Source organism: Drosophila novamexicana, unplaced genomic scaffold (assembly GCF_003285875.2).
Source record: "Drosophila novamexicana strain 15010-1031.04,08,12 unplaced genomic scaffold, DnovRS2.1 tig00000434-arrow-pilon, whole genome shotgun sequence".
Classification (NCBI taxonomy): Eukaryota; Metazoa; Arthropoda; class Insecta; order Diptera; family Drosophilidae; genus Drosophila; species Drosophila novamexicana.
In genome coordinates, this window is record NW_020824802.1 from 1,432,304 (window position 1) to 1,455,176 (window position 22,873).

A 22,873-nucleotide genomic window follows, 5' to 3' on the forward strand; every position below is an offset into this window, starting at 1 on the left:
ATTTGGTTTTTGCTGGTCGTTTTTATACCCTGAACCCATTAAAAATGGGTATAAGGGTATATTGTATTTGTGCAAAATCCAAATGTATGTAACAGGCAGAAGGAAGCATCTCCGACGCCATAACGTATATATACTCTTGATCAGCATCAATTGCCGAGTCGATCTAGCCACGTCCGTCTGTTTGTCCGTCCGACCGTCCGTCCATCCGTCCGTTCGTCCGTATGTATGAATGCAAGGATCTCAGAACCTATAAGAGCTAGAGACTTGAAATTTTAGATGTAAGTGCTCCTAGTTCCCGCGCAGATCGTGTTTGTGACCGATGATCGATAACTTACTCCGTTTTCAAGCAATCGATAAAAATCGATATCGATATCCAGTTTTTTGGGCAATTTTGGTAAATAATAAGAGCTAGATGCACCAAACTTGACATATAGCTTCTAAAATAGAATATATATATGCATTTGATGTTGGAAGAAGAGGGATCAGGGTATCCCCTAGTCGGGAGCTCCCGACTAAAACCTCTTACTTGTTGTCTTTTTGATTCTTCTGGAAGTAGGGATTCTTGCAATGAGAATTGTCCTCCTTTCCCTGTTGGGCGTTCTGACGCCAGTTTTGAGACTTTTGCCAATTTTGTTTTTGGGGTTTCTCCTCAAGGTGTTTTGCAAAATTTGCTGCAAAGATGCCTCTTTCATTGCTTGATTCGGCTTCTTGGGCTAAAGCTAAGGCTGACGGGAGGTCTCGACCTCGTCGAAATATTGTAGCAGTGACAGGTTGCCCTGCTGAAGCGTGTTTAGTTGCTGTTGCATTACATGTACCGGTGTTTTGTCGGCGTATGTAAAATCTAGCCTAGCAATAATAGCTTTAAAATTCAACACTGTGTTGAATGAGGCCAGCACAGCATCTGCTGATCCCCTTACTTTATTTCTGATTATAGCTACTGCCTGATAGTGTCTTGAGCTGCCGTTGTATTGCTCGAACACTTTGTAGGCTGCGAAAGCGGCTTGCCTCCATGAAACATAGTTTTCTATTTTCCCGTCAAACTCGGGGACGGACTTTATAATATCTAAGGGTTCGTTGCAATGGGGCCCTGGCTCGATTACTATTTCGTGGAAAATTTCTGTCTGCGGTGCAGAAGCTCTAGTTTTATTAAGCTGGTCTGTCAGAGAGGCTATCTTTTGTTCAAATAAGAGGGCTTGATGGTCAAGGGCTGCCTGAACCTTTGCCTCCAAATGGGCAACTTGTTCTGCATTCATTTTTTTTTTTCCTTCTAAAGACCGCTGCTATAAGTACGAAGAGATCAGTTCGTCGCCACTACTGTCGTCCGCTTTGGTTTGGCATTGCAGTGGGCGCAAAATAAAAATCAGACCGTTTCGGAATAAATTTTAATTCTGACTTATTAAAGGTTCTTTAACACTTTGCTGCAACAGGCACTATCTTGCTTAAGTTTATTTTGTAAACAATGACATCTCATACTATACAGCTCTGAAATATGGGCTTCAATCAAGTGGTGTGGTGGCCGCTGTGATACGTTATTTTCCAGTGGAACACTGCCGGCCACTCGTATTTGTTGATTAACTCGCTCTCTTGGCTGGGGTTTTTATTATTATTTTTTTTTTTAAGATTTGTGGTGCGTGAGTGTTTTATTTTCCACTGTTTTTTTTTTTTGTAGCACTTAATTTATTGTTGTATGTTTTTTATTGTTTCACATCGAGACTTTTCGCGTTTTCTCAGAGTTATTCCCTGTGTTTTGTTTTAATTGTTGTTGTTCACACAATTGCACCACGGCTCTTACCGTTTAGCTCAAAGAGCTTCGGTGGGCGACTGTACGATCACTTATAAAACAGTTGGGTTATTTCCCATTTGGGCGTCAATTAAAAGAAGACTCTTTGACTCTTCAGTTAAAGTATTTTTATTATATAATTAACGCTTTTTGATATTCAGTTAAAGTATCTTTTATTTTTGTAATCCGTTTTTAATACAAGTTCGTTAGAACTATAAGAGAACAAATTCAAAACTAAAGCTTAGGGCAAGCTGCATCGAACCATGAAGCCACCGATGCCGGCTGGAGTGCCGGCTGAATGCTGAGTCGGCGAGTTTCGGATTTCGGCTGCAACTTTGTAGCATCCGGCTCAACAGCGTTGTCAGCAAACTCAAGCTTGCGGTTGTTTACTTACATGTACACACACACATTCATGCGCGTCTGCTTCGCATTCTAACAGCATGGTAAATGCGACTTTTTTCTGTAATACAATTTTAGTTTTTTTTTTTTTATCATAAGTACTTAATTATTGGTGTGGCTGCTGAGTAGAGGCATAGCAAGTGGTGCGGTCTGACGCGGGTTCGAGCCCTACCGGGGAAAGTATTTTTTTTTTTTTTGCTGGTGTGGCTGTTGAATCGAGTCGACAGCAACTAGTACGGTCAGTTGCGAGTTCGAACCCTGCCAAGGGTACTTTTTTTTTTAAAATTAATTTGGTGTTGGAATAAGTGGGATCAGGGTATTCCCTAGTCGGGAGCTCCCGATTAGAACCTGTTACTTGTTTAATGTGTGTGTGTCGACGTAACATCGTATCTACCTAACTTCACGTTAAGCCTGTCAGGTAACTTTCTTGTAATTGTTGTTGTGACTTAAGCATAAAGCTTTTGAAGTTCTTGAGTTCTTTCTAGTTAGTGGTTATTATTTGTTTTTTTATCTTATTAGAAAGACCCAGTAATTACGTATTGCAGGGATCACAAGATATCCTAAGCTAGTCGTAATTGCTGTTATATTATGTGTGTGTGATATTCGTTCACTTTCTAGAAGTCTTTACGTCCCAAAGGGTCAATGTTAACAAACTACTACCCGAAAGTTTTTATACGGATACGATTGCACGTATATATGTATGTATATATGCATACATGTATACCTTCAGTTCCTATGTGAAGCATTGGAAATAAGTTAGAAGCAAATCGGACAAAACTAACAACTTAGCCCAAAAAATCTTTGAACCGCATTTCTACAGAAGAAGTTTGGATTCTGCGAAAAGTGTGAAACACATCTAAAATGATTTTTCATATATATCTTCGGAAATGAATTTGAGTGCGCAATGTCACTCACCAAAGCATTGACCCCCATTTCCACCAGGGAGGAATGCATTTTAAAAAAAGTGCGAATCACCCTTAAAATGAATTTGAACAAATTTCTTCGAAAATGAGTTTTAGGCCGATCGGATGGTAAACAAAACATTTTTCGCGATTTTTCCATACTTGCTGGTCGCTGAAACACGTATTTATTAAGTTCTTATGTAGAGCTCCGAAAATAAGTTTGAAGCTAATCGGACAAAACTCAAAACTTCATCAAAATTATCTTTGATTCTTTGTTTTGCAAAAATTTGAAACACGTCTCAAATAATTTTTGATTATGTCCTTGGTAGAAATTTGAGCGCGAAACGTCAACCACCAAATTTTTGTCCCCCAGAAAGTGCGAAACACCCCCCAAATGAATTTGAACAAAGATTTTTGAAAATGAGTTTGAGGCCGATCGGCCGATAGTAAACAAAAAAGTTTTATACAAACGTTTTTCCCGCAACCCACAGAATGTAACTAAAGTGAAAATTTCACCTTCCTAGCTGTTACGTTTTGGGCTGTGCGTTGATCACCAATCAGTCAGCTAGTCAGGACAAACATTTTTATATATGCATATGTACATATAGTATATATTTATCATATAAGTATATATTAACACACTATATATACCATTCACAAATGTCATAGCTATTAGAATTCAAGCATAGGCGTGTAAGTATTACAAATATTTTAAACACACAACTTGGTGATAACATCGACATTGGTCAACATCAAACTGTCCCCTTCTGGTAAACACCTACAATTCATCCTAAAAATCACGCCACTGTCAATGTTCACTCAATTCTGACTCAAGCATAAACAAGAATAAAGAACAATTTTTAATAAAAAGTATCTAACAATATACAAATTAACAAAAAAAAAAACAGGAACGCTAAGGAATAACTGAGTCCTAGATCCTACATACAATCGTGACCTTAATAGTTGCCGCATATGCAACAAACAATGCCCATGAGTGCTTGCGACCATTTTGTTATTCCCAGAGGGAGTAAGACTGCTAATAGTGGCAGAAATACAAGCCCATCGCTGGGAGCGGCTGGATGGCAAGCAAAAGCAGCAAAGCTGCCTTTTGGTCCCTTAAATCACCGATCCAGGAAGTAAGATCAGCCCACGACTGATTCGTGAGAGCAAAAATCAACGTAGTCACCTTCTACAATTGCTTCAACCCGCCAAGCTGGGAACTGCGGCGATTTCCGAATATGGAGGAGATACCCGAAGACGCTCGCAACAGAGCTCCCCTTGTCATACCGGGGGACTTAAACGCTAGGGCAGTGGAATAGGCAAGCAAGGAAATCAACGCGAGGGGGGACAGTCTGCTGAATCGTGATTGATGAGGGCCTTGCAAATGGCGGGCAGCAGCTGACATATTGCAAGGCCGGCAGAGGCTCTGTTGTAGACCCTACCCTGCTCAGCTTCTCGGTACATAGGCGGACTACGTGGAAAGGGAGCGATGCATTTACATTCAGCGACCATCAAGCGGAACACTTCGAGACCCATGGGAGAGAGACGCAAACAACAGGTCCTAAATGGAAAGACATCTCTATAAGGAAGCCAAGAAGAAGAGGAGTACACTGCTACTGGAGGAAGGCGGAGATAAGAGATTTAGGATTTAGGCGACAGAGAGGCCCAGGCCCAGATGGTGTGCCAAACAAGGCGATGAAACTAGCCATGACAACGAATCTTCGCCGAGACATATACTAGATGCTTACAGAGTACTCCCGAAGTGATGGAAGGGACAGGGACCAATACTTCTACCAGAGGAGGACAAGGAGGCGTTTCCAAGCATCAGTACGGATTTTAGAAAGCAAGGTCTACGGTCAAAGCATTTAAGGCGGTGGTAGATATTGCAGCTAAAGCAATAGAGGCAGCAAGCTGGTCATGCATCCAGGGAGCCTTAGCCTGAATAGGGATACCGTCCTCCCTATCCGTATAATATGCAACGATCGGGTAGTGAGTTATGACGCGGAAGACGGTGCTAGGAGTTATAGGGTCTCACGGGTCCCACAGGGGTCCGTCCTGGGACCACTCCTCCTCCTTAACAAAACAGAGGTTGTGCTTATCACATGCCGCAAGATAATTGAGTTTGCAAGATTCCAGGTTGACAATGTTAGTATCGAGTCAAAGGTTTCCATCAAGTTACTGGAAGCCATGCTAGACAACAGGCTTAGCTTTCGACCCCGTGTAGATTGCAGTTCTTTTGAGCCCTTTTTAGGTAGACGTTGGCTTCATACGAGATTTGGAACTTCCGTTCTACTGTATGCAGTAACGATATGGGCATCAGCGGAAGCACGCCAGAAAGGCCCCAATCCAATCCAAGAGAACTTGACAAGCCCCGGCAGTTAAATTAACTATGCTCCTTATATTTAGCAATATCTTCACAACATTGGACTACAATATTATGAATTTCTATAGGAAAAATCTTTCTAAAAATGAATAAATTTTGTATTTCTCAATATTTATACACCTTATGATGTGCTTGAATGGTATTTAAACCTTTGCACCATATAGACCATTAATCACAACCGATTGTTCAAAATTGGAAAACGCCGCCTTGTGCCCACTATCGTCCTTACCCGATATAATACGCTTAAGTCACTAGTCAGTTAGAACAAACAGCTTAATATATAACCATTTAATATAGGCAAATCGTAAAGTATATATTTGATGAAAATCTGTTACCAGTTAACAGTTTATGTTTATCATAAAATAATAAGTAGGTATATAATACTTAAGTTTATAATTTTATATCGTGTCCTTTAAACAGCATCAGCAGGACTTTGGAATTCAGAAAGAGCATGAATAGGATTTTGAATTTTTTTCTGCGATCCCTTTCGAACTTTAGCGCGAACTTCTTCAGGTTTCTCAGGCCGCACTAGTGGTTTTTTCTCTGGTGCCTTCATTTTCCATACTACGATTGGAGACTTAAAGAAAGAAGAATAACTTATTAATACCTTGATTTCAACGTGCAGCTTATATCTACTTGAATGGCACAAATCATAATATAGTGAGAGTCTTTACGGCGTCTGATAACTCGTTAACCCACTAGCTTTAATACCAGATGACTAGATGCAGATCAGTTATCGTTATGACTAAATTGAATAGGCATTTATGTCTTGATGGTTAACAGATTTTGTAATTTGTTTACCTTATTTTCATTGAAAAAAGATTGAAGGTAAAAAACAATATTATATCCTTTTGATTATTGTTATTGTTTTTGTGTAATGTTAAGGATTAAGTGTAAGAAGTACTTTTGAAAGCTGCTACTGTTATGCAATAATGCTGTCCTACTTGTACAAGGGTTGCTGCTGAAAGCATGGTGTGAGACAAAAAGGAGCAATTCCCGATTGTGTTTTTAAGGTACAGTTTAGTATTCAGTGTTCAGTGTTCACTAACAGTACTAAAAGACAGTAGTGCGCTAGACTAGTGCTTTCAAAAAGACACATGGTATTACAGCGACACTCGGGGCTTGCTGTGCTGCCAGTATGCCTATTATAATTCCAATTCTTATGTAACAATGAAAACTTGAATGATTGTAAAGACAGACTTGAATGATTGTCTGGGTACAGAAAGTCTCATAATCGGGCACCCCCGATTAAAGCAGTAATTTTCTATTTTCCTTGCAATATATTTCTTAAGAACAATATAGTACTACGCAATCTATTTCTTACAAATTTTGTTGTATGTATAGAAATACATTCGAATGTTTGTGATGGCATCTCAGAACTGCTTACAGGATATGTTCTACTAGAGAACATTTCAATTTTCAACTCAATCAATTGTATACCCAAATTTCTATTTATATTTTTTGCTAATAAGAAAGGAATGCAGCCGAGTGCGGAAAATCATTTATCCTATTCATAAAAGTCCAATAATTAGTTTCTGCGACATTTGCCAATCTTTTTTTTTATAATATTTAAGACTACGAAAAAATTTGTAAAATTGTATAAGTTAATATTAATATAAAATGGGGATAGGTAAACTTACAGTGACAGTGCCTTGTCTTGTGTATTTTGTTGATGCTACGTAAGAATATTTTACTGTAAGCACTACAGCATTCATCAGATTCTTAGCGGCTTGGATCAAAGAAGTTGCGCTATCCAGCTAAAAAAAATAATAAAAAAATCAAAATATCGATAATGACAACGAAACAAAATACGAATAAATTCTTACCCCTGAAACGATCAGTTCCCCGCTTATGTTTTGTACATCCGCTTTGACTTTAGAAGTTATCTGAATTTGGTGACAGTAGAGAGCAATACGTTGCAAATATGCCAATAAATCTTTTTTAGTGCTACTTTCAGGACATTGCTCTGCTATTTCACGGGTAAGCTTATCGAGTTTTGTACCGGCTTCCGATATTTTCTTGGCGGCATTGATAACATCCATGGTAGTCTTTAACGGACCACGGCCTCTAAATATTTGAATGGATTATAAATATTTATATACCACTTTCATTTATAATTTAATATTAAATATAATATAATAATTTCAATGTCAGCTTGGGGTATTGCTAATATACAAATATATACATTTAGATAAAATTAAGGGAAATTTTCTAGATTCAAATAAAACACACATACAACAAAAATATGTTTAGAGAGAACTGTTTCTAAGCAGTTAATTGATTACCCTAGCCATATGGTGTACGTTACCAAACCTAGTGATACACATGAGGTCCCATATTAGAAGAAAAAAACATTGAAAATATTTATATTTTTTTTTTTTTTATAATCTTTCAAGTTTGGTATTTTTTTCACTTTTCTTCTTTAATCTATGCGGTTGAAAAATGCCTATGATTATATAGTCTTATGTTTTGAAACTTTATTACATATAATTTTAAATCAAGAAAACTCTTTTGTGCAGTATTTTTTACGAAAAAAAAATTTTTTTTTAATTTTTCCGCATTTATACAATTGAAATAGTTGGAGAAACGGTCCGATATCGCTTTTTTAATTTCGCGGTATATTGTAAGGTCCGCGAACTAAAAACGGGCTACTAGTATATAAGAGACTATTGCATGAGTAAAGCAGGTACTCCGAAAGAGAGGCGAATAACCGAATCTGCTAGGAGCGGCTCGGTAATCGGAAAAATAAGCCGATAATAGTATGTTACCTTATCTTTCAGAAATTTATAAGCTAACTAAGCTACCTAATTCATGTGTCTGTCTGCACCCAAGTGCACCGGTACACCTGTTTAACCCGAAATTAATAGTGTTACCAGTGAAAGTTGGTTAATTGGAACTCGTTCTCAACCAAACAAACAGCAAAGAATTCAATTTTGCTCACTGCATACGTTTTGAGTATTTATATATGTAGGATCTACATTGTCAATATAAAAACCCAATTAAGCAAAGCCTTCAACGAAATTGTCTAAAATACCTAAAATAGGGAACCCCTACACTTTTATACCCTGAGCCCATTAAAAATGGGTAAAACGGTATATTGTATTTGTGCAAAATGCAAATGTATGCTACAGGCAGAAGGAAGCATCTCCGACCCCATAAAGTTAATAACCCAAATTTTATTGCCAACCAATTTAAGCCACAATTTAAATGCAATTGACTCTTTGAGAATACTCATATATTCTATGGTTCAATAAGATATACTGTAGAATATTTCATAAAAATCGGTAAAGATAAAACCAAAGTTATATGTAAGTGCGCAATTGGATGGGGCAGCTAGCGAAACTTTAAGAATTTCTGTATAGATGTACACACACATATTCATGAGCGTCTGCTTTGCATTCTATCGCATTCTAACAGCATGGTAATTGCGACTTTTTTCTGTAATGCTATTTTAGTCCCTTTTTTATTATAAGTACTTAATTATTGGTGTAGCTGCTGAGTAGAGGCATAGCAAGTGGTGCGGTCTGTCGCGAGTTCGAGGGTATCCGTAGTTGGGAGCTCCCAACTAGAACTTCTTACTTGTTTTGCTTTGCTTTGTGGCTGACAGATTATTTATAGGCAACTTAAAAGCTGGTCTAGTCAGGAATTCCTGACAGGGGTACCCTGAACCAAAGGCATGCAGCAGCTAAAGTCTATATTTGAAAATAATAATTTAAGTCATTACTGTAATTTAATCTATAAGGTTCAATTAGTTAAGAAAAACAATATTATATTATATGTTAATAATCAAACTTAAAGAAATTATTTTAATATTTGCATCGACTCAAGAATACAGATTTTCTATCGAGCCAACCCCAGTTCACAACATGCATCATATGTGAATACAAATTTGGGGTAGGCCATGATCAGCGCTAGAAAAAACACACATACATATTTTGATGTACTTATGCATGCATAATTCACGCATAAAAACATAGGTGCTTCCCCACCATTGGCTGAGACAAGAACTTCTTTCGAGCATACACTGTCCAAAACCGAAAGTTAAATCAATCTACGTGTGCTATTTTCTCAATATAGTTTAAGAACAAAATGCGCTTTGTGAACAAATTTTTTTACTTTAAAATTTTTCTGTAAAATGTATTATTTAAGTAAAGCATTCATTTCATGGAAAGGTACTATGCGTCGATTGTCAGTTTAAAAATGTTTTTGCTCAATGTACTTCAAAATGAAGCGACGCGAAATACCACCGACCAGCTTTTCTGAAGGCAGGCTATCAACTAACTCCGTTGCTCGTGTCAGCATCAGCAAGCCGTGACTTTTTCGTTCGTCTGGCTTTTGGAGAACGAACAGCCAGTCGGCTGGCATGTCGTGTGAAGTGGGAAAAGCCAGATGCGAAGCCAGGCCTGCGCTACCAGCTCGTTTACTTTAACAGTAATACAAATTGTTGTTTAAATAATGCTTTTAACGTGGTTTATTATTGCCAAAAACTTATGGCTATTTCTATAAAAAAAAAAATCGACAAAAAAATAATTCAACGATAGGACTCGAACTTGTAACAGCCCACATTACTTGCCACCGCCTCTACTCAAAAAAACGTATCAAAATATCAGCACATACACACAGCACAGAAAATAATAAAACCGAAATCGCAATGCTGTTGATAGAGCTTTAGAAAAGACGCGCATGAATATGTGTGTGCACATGTATACAGAATTTCTTGCAATTTGCGCCGTGAACTAGTGGCCAGCCAAAACACGTTTTTAACAAAGTATTTATTTGTACTGAAGAATATTCATCTTTTCTCAAAAAGACAATTGCAATAAATTGTGACTTAAATTGGTTTCATCGGAAACAAACTCGTACTACGCGGCACTGGAATGACTAACGTTGGAAATTTTATGTCTGTAGCTTAGCTCTTGAAGGTTCTGAGACCCTTGCGTTCATCCAAAAGGGTGGACGAAAAGCCAGACGGACATGGCTAGATCGACTCGGTTATTAGTGCTGATCAAGAATATATATACTTTATGGGGTCGGAGATGCTTCCCTCTTCCTGTTACATCGAGTTTGTTTCCGATAATCGATAACTTACTCCGTTTCCAAGCAATCGATAAAAATCGATATCGATATCCTGTTTTTGGTAAATTTTGGTAAATAATTAGAGCTAGAGTCACCAAACTTGACATATAGTTTCTAAAATAGAATATATATATTCAGGGTATCCCCTAGTCGGGAGCTCCCGACTAGAACCTCTTACTTGTTTCAAATTAATTAAGCATATAAATTAAGTTGCGGTAATGAACTAAGTAATTTTGTCAGATTAAATTTTAAAACAAATGTAGTTACTATACGAGAATTTAAATCGGAAAAATAAAGAATTTATACTTTTAAGAAATCGAAAGCGTAATCTCAATGTATACGTAAAGAAATACCTAGTGAAGTCAGTCATCTCCATCATTATCATACACATATGTTTTGCCAAGAAAATGATGTCGTTGCCAGTGTCATCCCATTTTGCAACCTCAGAATCAAAAGTAAGTTTCTCGCGACGAAATAGTTCTACTTGTTGTGCAATTTTTTGCTTATCCTCTTCTGTCATTTTACGCATTGCTTCCTAATTAGTTCAAACAATATAAGTAATGCGTATTATTTACTCAAGCGTGGTTCACCTTACCCTAGCAGTACAAATACCACTAATGTCCGGATATTCGTCAACAGTTTGATCACCAGTGTGAGCGCTTGCTGAAAATAAATGTATGTATATTAAATTATTTTTATATCCAATTTTGAGTAATGCCAGTTTCTAGTATCTAAGTATATAATAATGTTTTTGCATAAGAAACTCATAACTGTATTGGTACATTCAAGGAGATAACCTGAAAATACTTCATAACACAAGCACACACTCGTGGGCGGTTGTTAGATATTATCCAAAAAATGGAAAATATCTAATCTATGCATACTATATGAGAAAGCTATATGCCAAATGTGGTGACGCATATCTCTTAAAATCAATATAGCCAAAACATGATATCGGTATTAATTTTTATTGCTTTCGTGGATACTGGGCAAGTTACATCGATAAATTTAAACAAACTTTACTACGTGGGCACTATAAGAGTGTGCGTGTGCACAAGCAGCAAGTCGCAAAAATTGAACATTGTCAATTTTTGGTCTTTTCTGAAAATTTTTACTAGCCGATGATGAATTACCCCTGTAGAAAGACGACTTAGATATTTTTGTATTTTAAGCAAAATGGGTCCCTACAGTAAACTGAAAATAAATATAAATATTTCATGTAGGTCAATTAGTTGTGTATTAAATAAAATTATATCAAATTCTTCTTATCATGCCTGACTGGACGAAGAAATACATGATAGAGCATTTAAATGTGAGTGCCTATTGCTACCACAAGCACAAGATGCACTCATTGAATAAATAACCTCTGGCTCGCGACAAACGCTGTGATCTACTTGTGCGCACATCCACACAACACAAACGTATAAATATTTGTAGATCACGGGGTTTTGTGGGAAGCTATGCATGGAGAAATAGATGGACGCAAGTGCTCGAAGCAATGAGTGAGAGCGAGGCACATGCATACACACATATGTTTTTGGGCTGTAAGGATTTAAAAATGGCATACATTCATATATTAAGAAAACGCATCAGCCGCAACGACGTTGTGCGCTGATCGAGTTGCGTCTTCATACTGAACGTTCGGCTTTTGAGGCCGGCGTTCGGCTGCCACTTTCAGCAGTCTTACTCTGTCTGGGCACACTAAAATGGCCGATAAAAAGGGTCATTTGGTATGTCTACACATTGTATGGTTAGTGGTATAACTCAAAAATTATAACAGCTTGATAGCTTGATACACCAAAGGTATATAGGATCTGGTATTGTATACACAATATGGGAATAATTCAGTTTTTAATACCTTTCCCAATACTCGCAATATTGATACTTAATTACACCCTGAACCCATTAAAAATGGGTATAAGGTTATATTGTATTTGTGCAAAATCCTAATGTATGTAACAGGCAGAAGGAAGCATCTCCGACCCCATAAAGAATATATATGCTTGATCAGCATCAATAGCTGAATTGATCTAGCCATGTCCGTCTGTCCGTCCGTCCGTCCGTATGTATGAGTCAAAGGATCTCAGAACCTATAAGAGCTAGAGACTTGAAATTTTAGATGTAGATGCTCCTAGTTCCCGGGCAGATCGAGATCGATATCGTCATCCTGTTTTTTTTTAGCAAATTGGGTAAGTAATAAGAGCTAGAGCCACCAAACATGATACGTTGCTTCTAGAATATTATATATATGTCAAGTATCTTTCATTTTATACATATCGCCACCTCCCCGATAACACTGCAGAGCTATAAATCAAGTTAATAACCCAACTTTTATTGCTAATCAATTTAAGCCACAATTTAAATTCAGTTGACTTTTTCAGAATACACAAATATTCTACAATAAGATATACTGTGGAAAATTTCATAAGGATCTGTTAAGAAAAACCAAAGTTATATGCAACTGCGCAATTGAATGGGGCAGCAGCTTTAAGAATTTCTGTATACATGTACACACACACATTCATGCGCGTCTGCTTCGCATTCTAATAGCATGGTAATTGCATCTTTTTTTTGTAATGTTATTTTAGTTCCTTTTTTTTATCATAAGTACTTAATTGTTGGTGTGGCTGCTGAGTAGAGGCATAGCAAGTGGTGCGGTCTGTCGCGAGTTCGAGCCCTACCGGGGAACGTATTATTATTTTTTTTTTTGCTGGTGTGGCTGTTGAGTAGAGTCGACACTAAGTAATGCGGTCAGTTGCAAATTCGAACCCTGCCAAGGAAACTTTATTTTATTAATTTATTTGGTGTTGGAATAAGAGGGTTCAGGGTATCCCCTAGTCGGGAGCTCCCGACTAGAACCTCTTACTTGTTTTAAAGCTAGAGCCATTAAATTTTATGCAAATCGAAATACAAACAGAAATTATTTAACAATAAATTTCCTAGAGTATGGCGCAGGCGAAAGCTAGTCGCTGAGAAGTTGTGCTGTTGACCTCGTATTAAAATAAGTGACCTGCTCCTGTACAAGCATTTCGGATTTCATACTGGGCTATATTTTATAACTTGAAAAATTCAAAACGTAGTGCTATAAACCAAAATATTATATTGCCTCGAGCTCTCTCGATTACAGCCTTCTTACTCGTTATAAAAAATTTCCTTCTAATATATCGGTACAAGCTTTGGTAAGATTTACTTTATTGCAATAAATAAATCGTTACCCAATGCAGATGAACTGAGCAAACGCTGATTGTGAAAAGTAGTGTTGGTCAAAATATATATGCCGACCACTGCATATATGCCGAAAACTGAGTGTTCATTTATTAACGTGTTTTCGTAGTTTTCAATATCTGTAAAATTTTTTCTTCTTTTGCATTGAAAAAAATATTGGGATAAATAAGACATTTTTTCATGTATTATTGTGAATTAACCATATAGATTAGCAAAATATATAGACAAACACGGACAAAAGAAATCATACCACACTTTATGCATTTTCTGTGGATTTTTTTCCCATAGCCTTACTACTGGCATCGCAAACTTGAATAAGTAAAGTACAATACAATATTTTTCAGATATAAATGTGTAATCACACTATGTTACCGATAACAAGTAAGAGGCTCTAGTCGCGAGTTCCGGACTAGGGTATACCCTGAACCCTCTTCTACCAACATCAAATACAGCTCGTGCTACGAGCTAGTCTGCTTATGAATTAACTACGTATAATTAAAAAATTAAACTCGAACCCGTTAGCGACCACACTACTTGACATCGCCTTTACTTGACAGCCACACACTCAATTTATTTCAATGCTGTTTATATAATTCAATTTTTGTGTATATGTATTCAGAAAAATTCTGGCAATGTGTTTCTTAACTAATAATGATCAAATTTTCAGCATATCTTATTTTGCGATAACATTGAATTAAAATTTTAGATTAAATTGGCTATAAAGTTACTTGATCTGAATATATTATTATAGAAGCGACATGTCAAATTTGGTTAATCTGGCTCTTAAAACTTAAGAGAATTGCTAAAATAAGCAGTTTTTCCATTTCGATTTTTATGGATTGCTTGGAAACGGGGCAAGTAACGATTATCGGAAGCAAACTCGTTCTGCGCAAGCAGGTTGCAGATGCCTGTTACATACTTTTGCACAAAAAACATTATACCTTTTTTTTTTTTTTTTTTTTTTTTTTTATCAATTTTCACCTCAACGTAGGTCCTTCCAGCCTCGTTTCCAAGCAACCGATATCAAAATCATTTTTGTTTAGAGCAGATCTTTAAGGTTTTATAAGCTAGACACCAAATTTGACATGTTACTTTTTGAATATATATATATATATATATATATATATATATATATATATATATATATATATATATATATATATATATATATATATATATATATATATATATATATATATATATATATATATAAGTATCTTTCATTTGATAGCTACCGCTATCACATCTCGCTTGTGACATCTCGCGCAAATTGCAAGAATGAATGCATACATGTACACATTTTTGGGGGTATGTATTGAATTCTATAGACAGCATTGCAAGTGTGATTGTATTATTTTCATTGGCGTGTTTATATTGCTGTGTTATGTGTTGAGTTTGAGTCCGATTACCGGGGCCTTATTATTTTTCAATTTTTTTGTATTACTGCTAAGGCAAACGAACTCGTAGCGCGAGCAGCATTTGGTGTTGGTAGAAGAGGTTTCAGGGTATCCCCTAGTCGGGAACTCCCGATGAGAGACTCTAACTTGTTTTGATGTTCCTCATACATCCTTTTATCCACTAAGTAGGTGAAAAAAAATTGTTTAAGACAAACCAAATAACGGTCGTGTAAATTTTGAACTTTTAAACTAACTGTAACTAAAACTTTTTTCGGGAAAAAACAACTGACTGAAAATGATAATGTCCCTAGATACACGAAGCCAAGAAAAATAATTTATATATATGTACACGAAAACGCGTTTCACGTAACCAAAATAATCTTTTCATTTTTAAAGTGTAGTATAATAAAAGGTAGTTACATCGACTACGCGTTTCCAATGTTAAGTCTTCGACTGGTTCGAACTCTGTGTCAGTATCTAGATCATCAGAACTCTGAAATGATAATTAAGAATAAAGGATATAAAAAATTTTCAAATTTAAGTAGATAATTAATATAAGTTTACTAATGCTATATCCAGTCCCGATTACAATCTAAAGTTCATTCTCGAAACAAAAATTCGCCAAATTTTTATACCCTGAACACATTAAAAATGGGTATAAGGGTATATTGTATTTGTGCAAAATCCAAATGTATGTAACAGGCAGAAGGAAGCATCTCCGACCCCATAAAGTATATATTCTTGATCAGCATCAATAGCCGAGTCGATTTAGCCCTGCCCTTCTGTCTGTCCGTCCGTCCGTATGTATGAACGCAAGGATCTCAGAACCTATAAGAGCTAGCGACCTGAAATGATGTAGGTGCTTCTGGTGCCTGCGCAGATCGAGTTTGTTTCCGATAATCGATAACTTACTCCGTTTCCAAGCAATCGATAAAATAGATGTCGATATCCTGTTTTTTGGGCAATTTTTGTAAATAATAAGAGCTAGAGTCACCAAACTTGACATATAGTTTCTAAAATAGAATATGTATATATATTTGATGTTGGAAGAAGAGGGTTAAGGGTATCCCCTAGTCGGGAGCCTCCTACTAGAACCTCTTACTTGTTTATATTTTATTTTGATGTAAACACCATTGCACTTGTTGTTGTTCTCCCACAGCCTAAGGCCAACAGAACCCTCAAAAATATACATATCCCTATTATCAGAACGCCTCACGAACTCAGACTGCTACAACAAACAAGAAATAAAAGTAGCACACAAGCCTACGAATACTTAAAAAAATTCTTTAACTAGATAGAATCAAAAAATCAGCCAATAAAATAATTTAAAATGGAAAGGTCGCCAAATTTTATCATTTTGTAAACTTGAAGCGTCGTAAATTGTTAATTTGGATTATTCTTTTTTACTTACGATAGATAAAATAAGCGACGATACTGATGCTGCTTTACGCTATGCTAATTTCTTCCAATCAATATACTCCTTTACCGCTACTAATAAAATGTCTTATAATATATTTTCCTTTAGTTCTATATTTGCTCCCAGTTTCCCATTCCTTTCAATTCTTTAAAATCTGTTTACTTTGAACCTGACAATATTCGTCATCTACTCAAGGAGGGTAGTTTTTCCCCTCTTCATTTTTTGTAGTCTTCCATCATTCCACCTCTTTGGAGAGAAGCTTATACCATTCCTCATATCATAATAGGTGGGAATTCTGATAGAACTACAGGGGCATTACAAAACTGTGCGCTATCCCTTAATTACTTGAAACAAGTAAGAGGCTCCAGACGGGACTTCCCGACTAGGGGATATTCTGAACCCTCTTCCTCGAGCCCCCTATGAGCGCGCTTGCTTTATCAGTAATAAACAAATGTGTGATAGCTATAAAATACATAAGAACATAAGAGATTTGCTCAAAATACAAGATGTCGATATCAAGTTTTATCTATTGCTTGAAAACGCACCAGCTCTTACAGGTTTTGAGATCATTGCGTTCGTACATACGGACGGACGGTCGGACCCACAGACAGACAGACGAACATGGCTAGATCGACTCAGGTATTGATGCTGATCAAGAATGTATATATACTTTATGGGGTCCGAGGAAGAGGAAGCATTACTCTTTTTCTATCACAAATACATTATACCCATTTTACCGATTTTCAATCGGTTCAGGGTATAATCTGGATTCTGGGCAAGATTCAAAAAAGGCACAAGCCCCGTCTAAATCAGCAGCTAATGGAAAACGCAACCACACTATGTGTATACATAGATGCATACATACAATGTACATGAATTCGCGTGCGCAATTCAATCGTCACACAGCGATTATACCATTGTTAGATTGAAATGGTCGGAGGGGAGGGGCTATTTCACAATACCAGTTGTGTGAATGGCATTTCTTATACGAATTTATCACAAACTTACGGCCGTAATTTTTTTTATTGTTAGTATCCTGTCCATCCAATTTTTTATCAACTACTCCGAACCGGATAAAATAGTTTATTTGTTCAAAATTCTTTGTTAAAACAGTAAAAAACACAAAAGTCGGCAATGAAAATCGACAACACGCAAAAATCTGTAGTGTGATGGCGATCACGGGCAACAGACTAAATAGATTACTTCTTCTTCTGAGCACGTTAGAAAATACTAACTCTTGTACCACGACGATTTGATATTAATATGAAAATGAGAAGGCTATTTAAGTAATTATAAGAGTCACATGTATAACAGTCTCAATCCAATAATAATAATTATTAATGCACCAGTCAACCTCTTTTAAACTATCTTCTAATTTTACATAAGCAGAATTGTAAATTATTAAAATCATGTAGCTATAATCAATATTTACGAAATATATTATAATTCTTCAATAAAGTAACACATTCTTGCGTAATCTCTATTTATTAAACGGCTTGTCCTGACTGACTGACCGATTGGTGATCATAAGAGCTAAAAAGCTAAAACTTTCATTGTAGTTACCTTATGTTATGAAGGTTTTAAGGATTTAAGACAATTTAAAATGCCCCTTGGTGGATGATAAATGCGGGAAAATATGTCTACATTTTTGTGTACAAAACCCGATGGTCTTTTGTAAAAATATTAATTTTTCAACACGGAAATGATGTCTAGCTTAAATTGAAAATGTTTAAATATTTATGTTCAGTTATACATGCAGTTTCAAATTTATAGAGAGCTGCACGGCTTCATTCACAACACACGTTTTGAATGGAGTCGAATTGAATGAGGCACACAATGAAACGATGAGTAGCAATGTGAGTGCGTGTCGGATGGACGGACGGACATGGCTAGATCGTCCCGACTGTTGATGCTGATCAGGAATATATTTACTTTATGGGGTCGGAGATGCTCGAGTGCTTCGCATTTTAACAGAATGGTAATTGCGAATTTTATCTGTAATGCTATTTTAGTTCCTTTTTTTATCATAAGTACTTAATTATTGGTGTGGCTGCTGAGTAGAGACATAGCAAGTGGTGCGGTCTGTCGCAAGCTCGAGACCTTCTGGGGAAAGTATTTTTTTTTTGTTTTTATTTTTTTGTTGCTGGTGTGGCTGTTGAGTAGAGTCGACAGCTAGTAATGCGGTCAGTTGCGAGTTCGAAGGGAACTTTTTTTTAAATTTATTTGGTGTTGGAATAAGAGGGTTCAGGGTATTCCCTAGTTGGAAGCTCCCGACTAGAACCTCTTACTTGTTTTCTTCTACGTATTTTTCTTTATGCGTTTCAACGCATTCTCACTCATTCAATTCGCTTTCTTTCGTTTCAACGTTGTGCGTCCGAGTTCTACGTGACCGCAATCACTGTCCCAATCATATTCGGCTTCGCATTCAATTTCACTCAACTAATTTTTGGCATTGTTCATTTGAACGTGTTTTTTTTTGTCATTCATGCAGCTCTCTAATTCATACATACACAAATACTACTCAGAAATAGCTAGCGCAACGCGCTCGCTTGACTAGGCTTTAGCCGAAAAAATTCATTTTCTTGACTTATTTACCTTTTTTAATGGGTGAAGGGAAGTAGTTAAAATAATATTCTCCCTGCTATGATTGAACTCGCGCCCCGCGCAAACGAAAGGCTTCCCATCGCTTAATAGCTTGCAGTCAAACCTAGAGCTATTACCTAATGAATACAACTGAAACACAGTGCAATCGCAATGGTAATTATATTTGGTGTTGCAGGCATATGTGTGCACATGTAATCAGAAATTCTTGCGCTTCATATATATATATCCATACGTTTTCTATAATAACTTCTGTTTTTCTTAACATTTTTAACAGTAAATGTTATTGTGCTATATTTTAAAATATTCGCTTATTCTCAAGAAAACAATTCCATTAAATTTGTGGATTAAATTGGGGGGTAGTTCCAATCTATTGATTTACTTGATTTATAGCTACGTTATGTAGGCGGGGGGTGGCCATAGCTATAAAGTAAAATGTACCTGGAGTATAAACACTATTCTAGAACCCACATGTCATGCTTGGTGACTCTAGCTCTTTTAATTTAAGAAATTGTCTCACAAAATAGGATTTCGATTTTTATCGATTACGTGGAAATGGCGCAAGTTTTCGACTATCGGAAACAAACTCGTACTGCGCGGGCAGTAGCTCCTATAGGTTCTGAGATCCTTGCGTTCATATATACGGACAGACAGAAAGATGGACATTCCTAGATCGACTCGGCGGCTTATGTTGCTGATCAAGAATATATATACTTTATGGGGTCGGAAATGCTTCCTTTTGCCTGTTACATACAATTGCACAGTTACATTATACTCTTTTTACCCATTTTCGATGGGTTCAGGGGATACATATAATCAAACGCAGCAGTTCTGCGTTTGTTTCCCCTGATCAACATGGATTCGTAAAAAATCGGTCCACTCACTGCGACTAACTTTCTCGAATATATTTCATTGGTAAACGCTTTTCTTTCGAAATTGCCAACTGACGTCATTTACAGCAACCCTAGGACGGCCCTCTGTGCACCATACCCTTTTACTTCTAAAGCTCAACCGTTTATGATACCCCTCTCGTTTGCTTTGGATTTCTTAATATTTGAGGTGAAAGACTCAAATACTTTGGCCACGGTTGATTTCCTTTAAAAATGGGTATAAGGGTATATTGTATTTGTGCAAAATCCAAATGTATGTAACAGGCAGAAGGAAGCATCTCCGACCCCATAAAGTATATATATTCTTGATCAGCTTCAATAGCCGAGTCGATCTAGCCATGTCCGTCTGTCTGTCCGTCCGTCCGTATGTATGAGCCAAAGGATCTCAGAGCCTATAAGAGCTAGGGACTTGAATTTTAGATGTAGATGCTCCTAGTTCCCGCGCAGATTGAGTTTGTTTCCGATAAACGATAACTTACTCCGTTTCCAAGCAATCGATAAAAATCGATATCGACATCCTGTTTTTTTTTTTTAGCAAATTGGGTAAATAATAAGAGCTAGAGCCACCAAACATGATATGTTGCTTCTAGAATATTATAGATATTCCAAGTATCTTTCATTTCATACCTATCGCCACCTCCCCGCTACCACCTCAGAGCTAAGTAGAGACATATCAAGTGGTGCGGTCTGTCGCGAGTTCGAGCCCTACCGGAGAAAGTATTATTATTTTTTTTTTGCTGGTGTGGCTGTTGAGTAGAGTCGACAGTAAGTTGCAGTTGACTGTTGCAAATTCGAGCCCTGCCAAGGGAACTTTTTTTTATTCATTTATTTGGTGTTGGAATAAGAGGATTCAGGGTATCCCCTAGTCGGGAGCTCCCGACTAGAACCTCTTACTTGTTTTTCTTACGAATTTTAAGTTGCTTGTCGGTAGCATAGATTCTTAATTTCTTTTCGGTGGACTTTAATTCTAAGCTGACTCCAGACGTGCACGATAGATGACGCTATGCACAACTATTTTAGAGTCTTGCGCATTACAGTTACATTACAGTACCTACAGTACAGTTTTCCCCACTGACCTTTGTCTCCCCTAATAAAGTGGATCATAGATTTTCGCTCAATCTACTCTAAGAATCAAACAAGGCAGAGCTGCGACTTCCATTACTAAATTCAGTCTGGCGAGGATTTTGTTTCTAAAACCAAGCAGCTGGCTATCATGTTATCATGGTGTATTGGAATTATTCTGTTATTATAAGACACAATTAAAAAAAATTTCATTTTTATGATACTAACACATTAATATTTTGGTATCGACTATAGGAAGGGAACGTATAAGGGAAGAAAGTGTGCAAATTGCGAGTGAGTATTTGCTTATGTATGTAAATGTTATGTATTAGTGCTAGGTCAGGAGGGTTATTATTTTCGTCGCTTACGAAGTAGATGCGTATACCTATTCATACTTAATTCTTTAAAGAATGTTCCCATGGACGCTTTATTATGTTTTATTCGTTATTTATGTAAATAATTAAATTAAAAATATTTTTTTCTTACTCGGTTCATTAGTACTGCACGTCGGATTTCACGCACACCATCGTAAACCAATCGGGAGGCATCAATAAAGTCATTTTCGTCGACATTTTTGTTGCTATTCGCTGAAAGAGCTTCTACTGCAGCATCAACTCGTTGCTCAAATTTTATCATTACTGAAAAATAAAATGAGATTTGAAATGCATATTTAAAGAGAGTTCGTAATTACTATGTCCGGCCCTCAGATAAGGAAATTGATATATAGCAAATAGAAAAACAATCTTGTTAAATTAAAATAATTGTAATGAGAATTTTCAACTAATATCTACTAAGCAAGTAAGAGGTTCTAGTCAGGAGCTCCCGACCAGGGAATACCCTGAACCCTCTTATTCTAATACCAAATAAATTAAAAACGTTCCCTTGACAGCGTTCAAACTCGCAACTGACCGCATTACTTGCTGTCAACTCTACTTAAGAACCACACCAGCGAAAAAAAAAATACTTTCCCCGGAAGGGCTCGAACTCGCGACAGACCGCACCACTTGCTATGCATCTACTCAGCAACCACACCAATAATTAAGTACTTATGAGAAAAAAAAAACTTAAATAGCATAACAGAAAAATTTCGCAATTACCATGCTGTTAGAATGCGATAGAATGCGAAGCAGACGCGCATGAATGTGTATGTGTACATGTATACAGAAAGTATTCGCTAGCTGCCCAATCCAATTGCGCAGTTACTTATAACTTTGGTTTTTTATTGACCGATCTTTATGAAATTTTCTACATTTTCTTATTGTATCTTAGAATATTGGAGAATTTTCAAAAAGTCAATTGCATTTAAATTGTGGTTTAAATTGGCAATAAAAGATGGGTTATTAACTTGATTTATAGCTCTGGGGTGGTAGTGGGGAGGTGGTGATAGGTATAAAATGAAATATACCTGATGCATATATAATATCCCAGAAACAACATATCAAGTTTGGTGACTCTAACTAGCTCTTAACAAACTCAATCTGCGCAAGCTTTAGAAAGACCTACATCTAAAATTTCAGGTCTCTAGCTCTTATAGGTTCTGAGATCCTTGCGTTCATACATACGGGCGGACGGACAGACGGACATGGCTAGATCGTCTTGGCTGTTAATGCTGATCACGAATATTTACATTTTATGGGGTCGGAGATGCCTCCTTATGCCTGTTACATACATTTGCACGAATACATTATACTTTTTTTAACCATTTTCAGTGGGTTCAGGGTATAAAAAAAAAGATAGTTTC

General features: G+C 36.7%; 1 protein-coding gene across 1 annotated transcript in view; it reads right to left on the reverse strand.

Moving 5' to 3' along the window:
• Positions 1-5,760: 5,760 nt before the first annotated feature.
• LOC115760360 (catenin alpha) overlaps positions 5,761-22,873 on the reverse strand; it is a 34,393-nt gene continuing 17,280 nt past the window's right edge. Inside the window, exons 6-12 of the mRNA XM_030701649.1 lie at positions 21,619-21,770; positions 15,583-15,655; positions 11,136-11,203; positions 10,894-11,075; positions 7,291-7,531; positions 7,105-7,221; positions 5,761-6,041 (exon numbers count right to left, since the gene is read on the reverse strand). Coding sequence (XP_030557509.1) covers positions 5,877-6,041; positions 7,105-7,221; positions 7,291-7,531; positions 10,894-11,075; positions 11,136-11,203; positions 15,583-15,655; positions 21,619-21,770 — 998 coding nt within the window. The 3' untranslated portion in view covers positions 5,761-5,876. The remainder of the gene's footprint in view (positions 6,042-7,104; positions 7,222-7,290; positions 7,532-10,893; positions 11,076-11,135; positions 11,204-15,582; positions 15,656-21,618; positions 21,771-22,873) is intronic.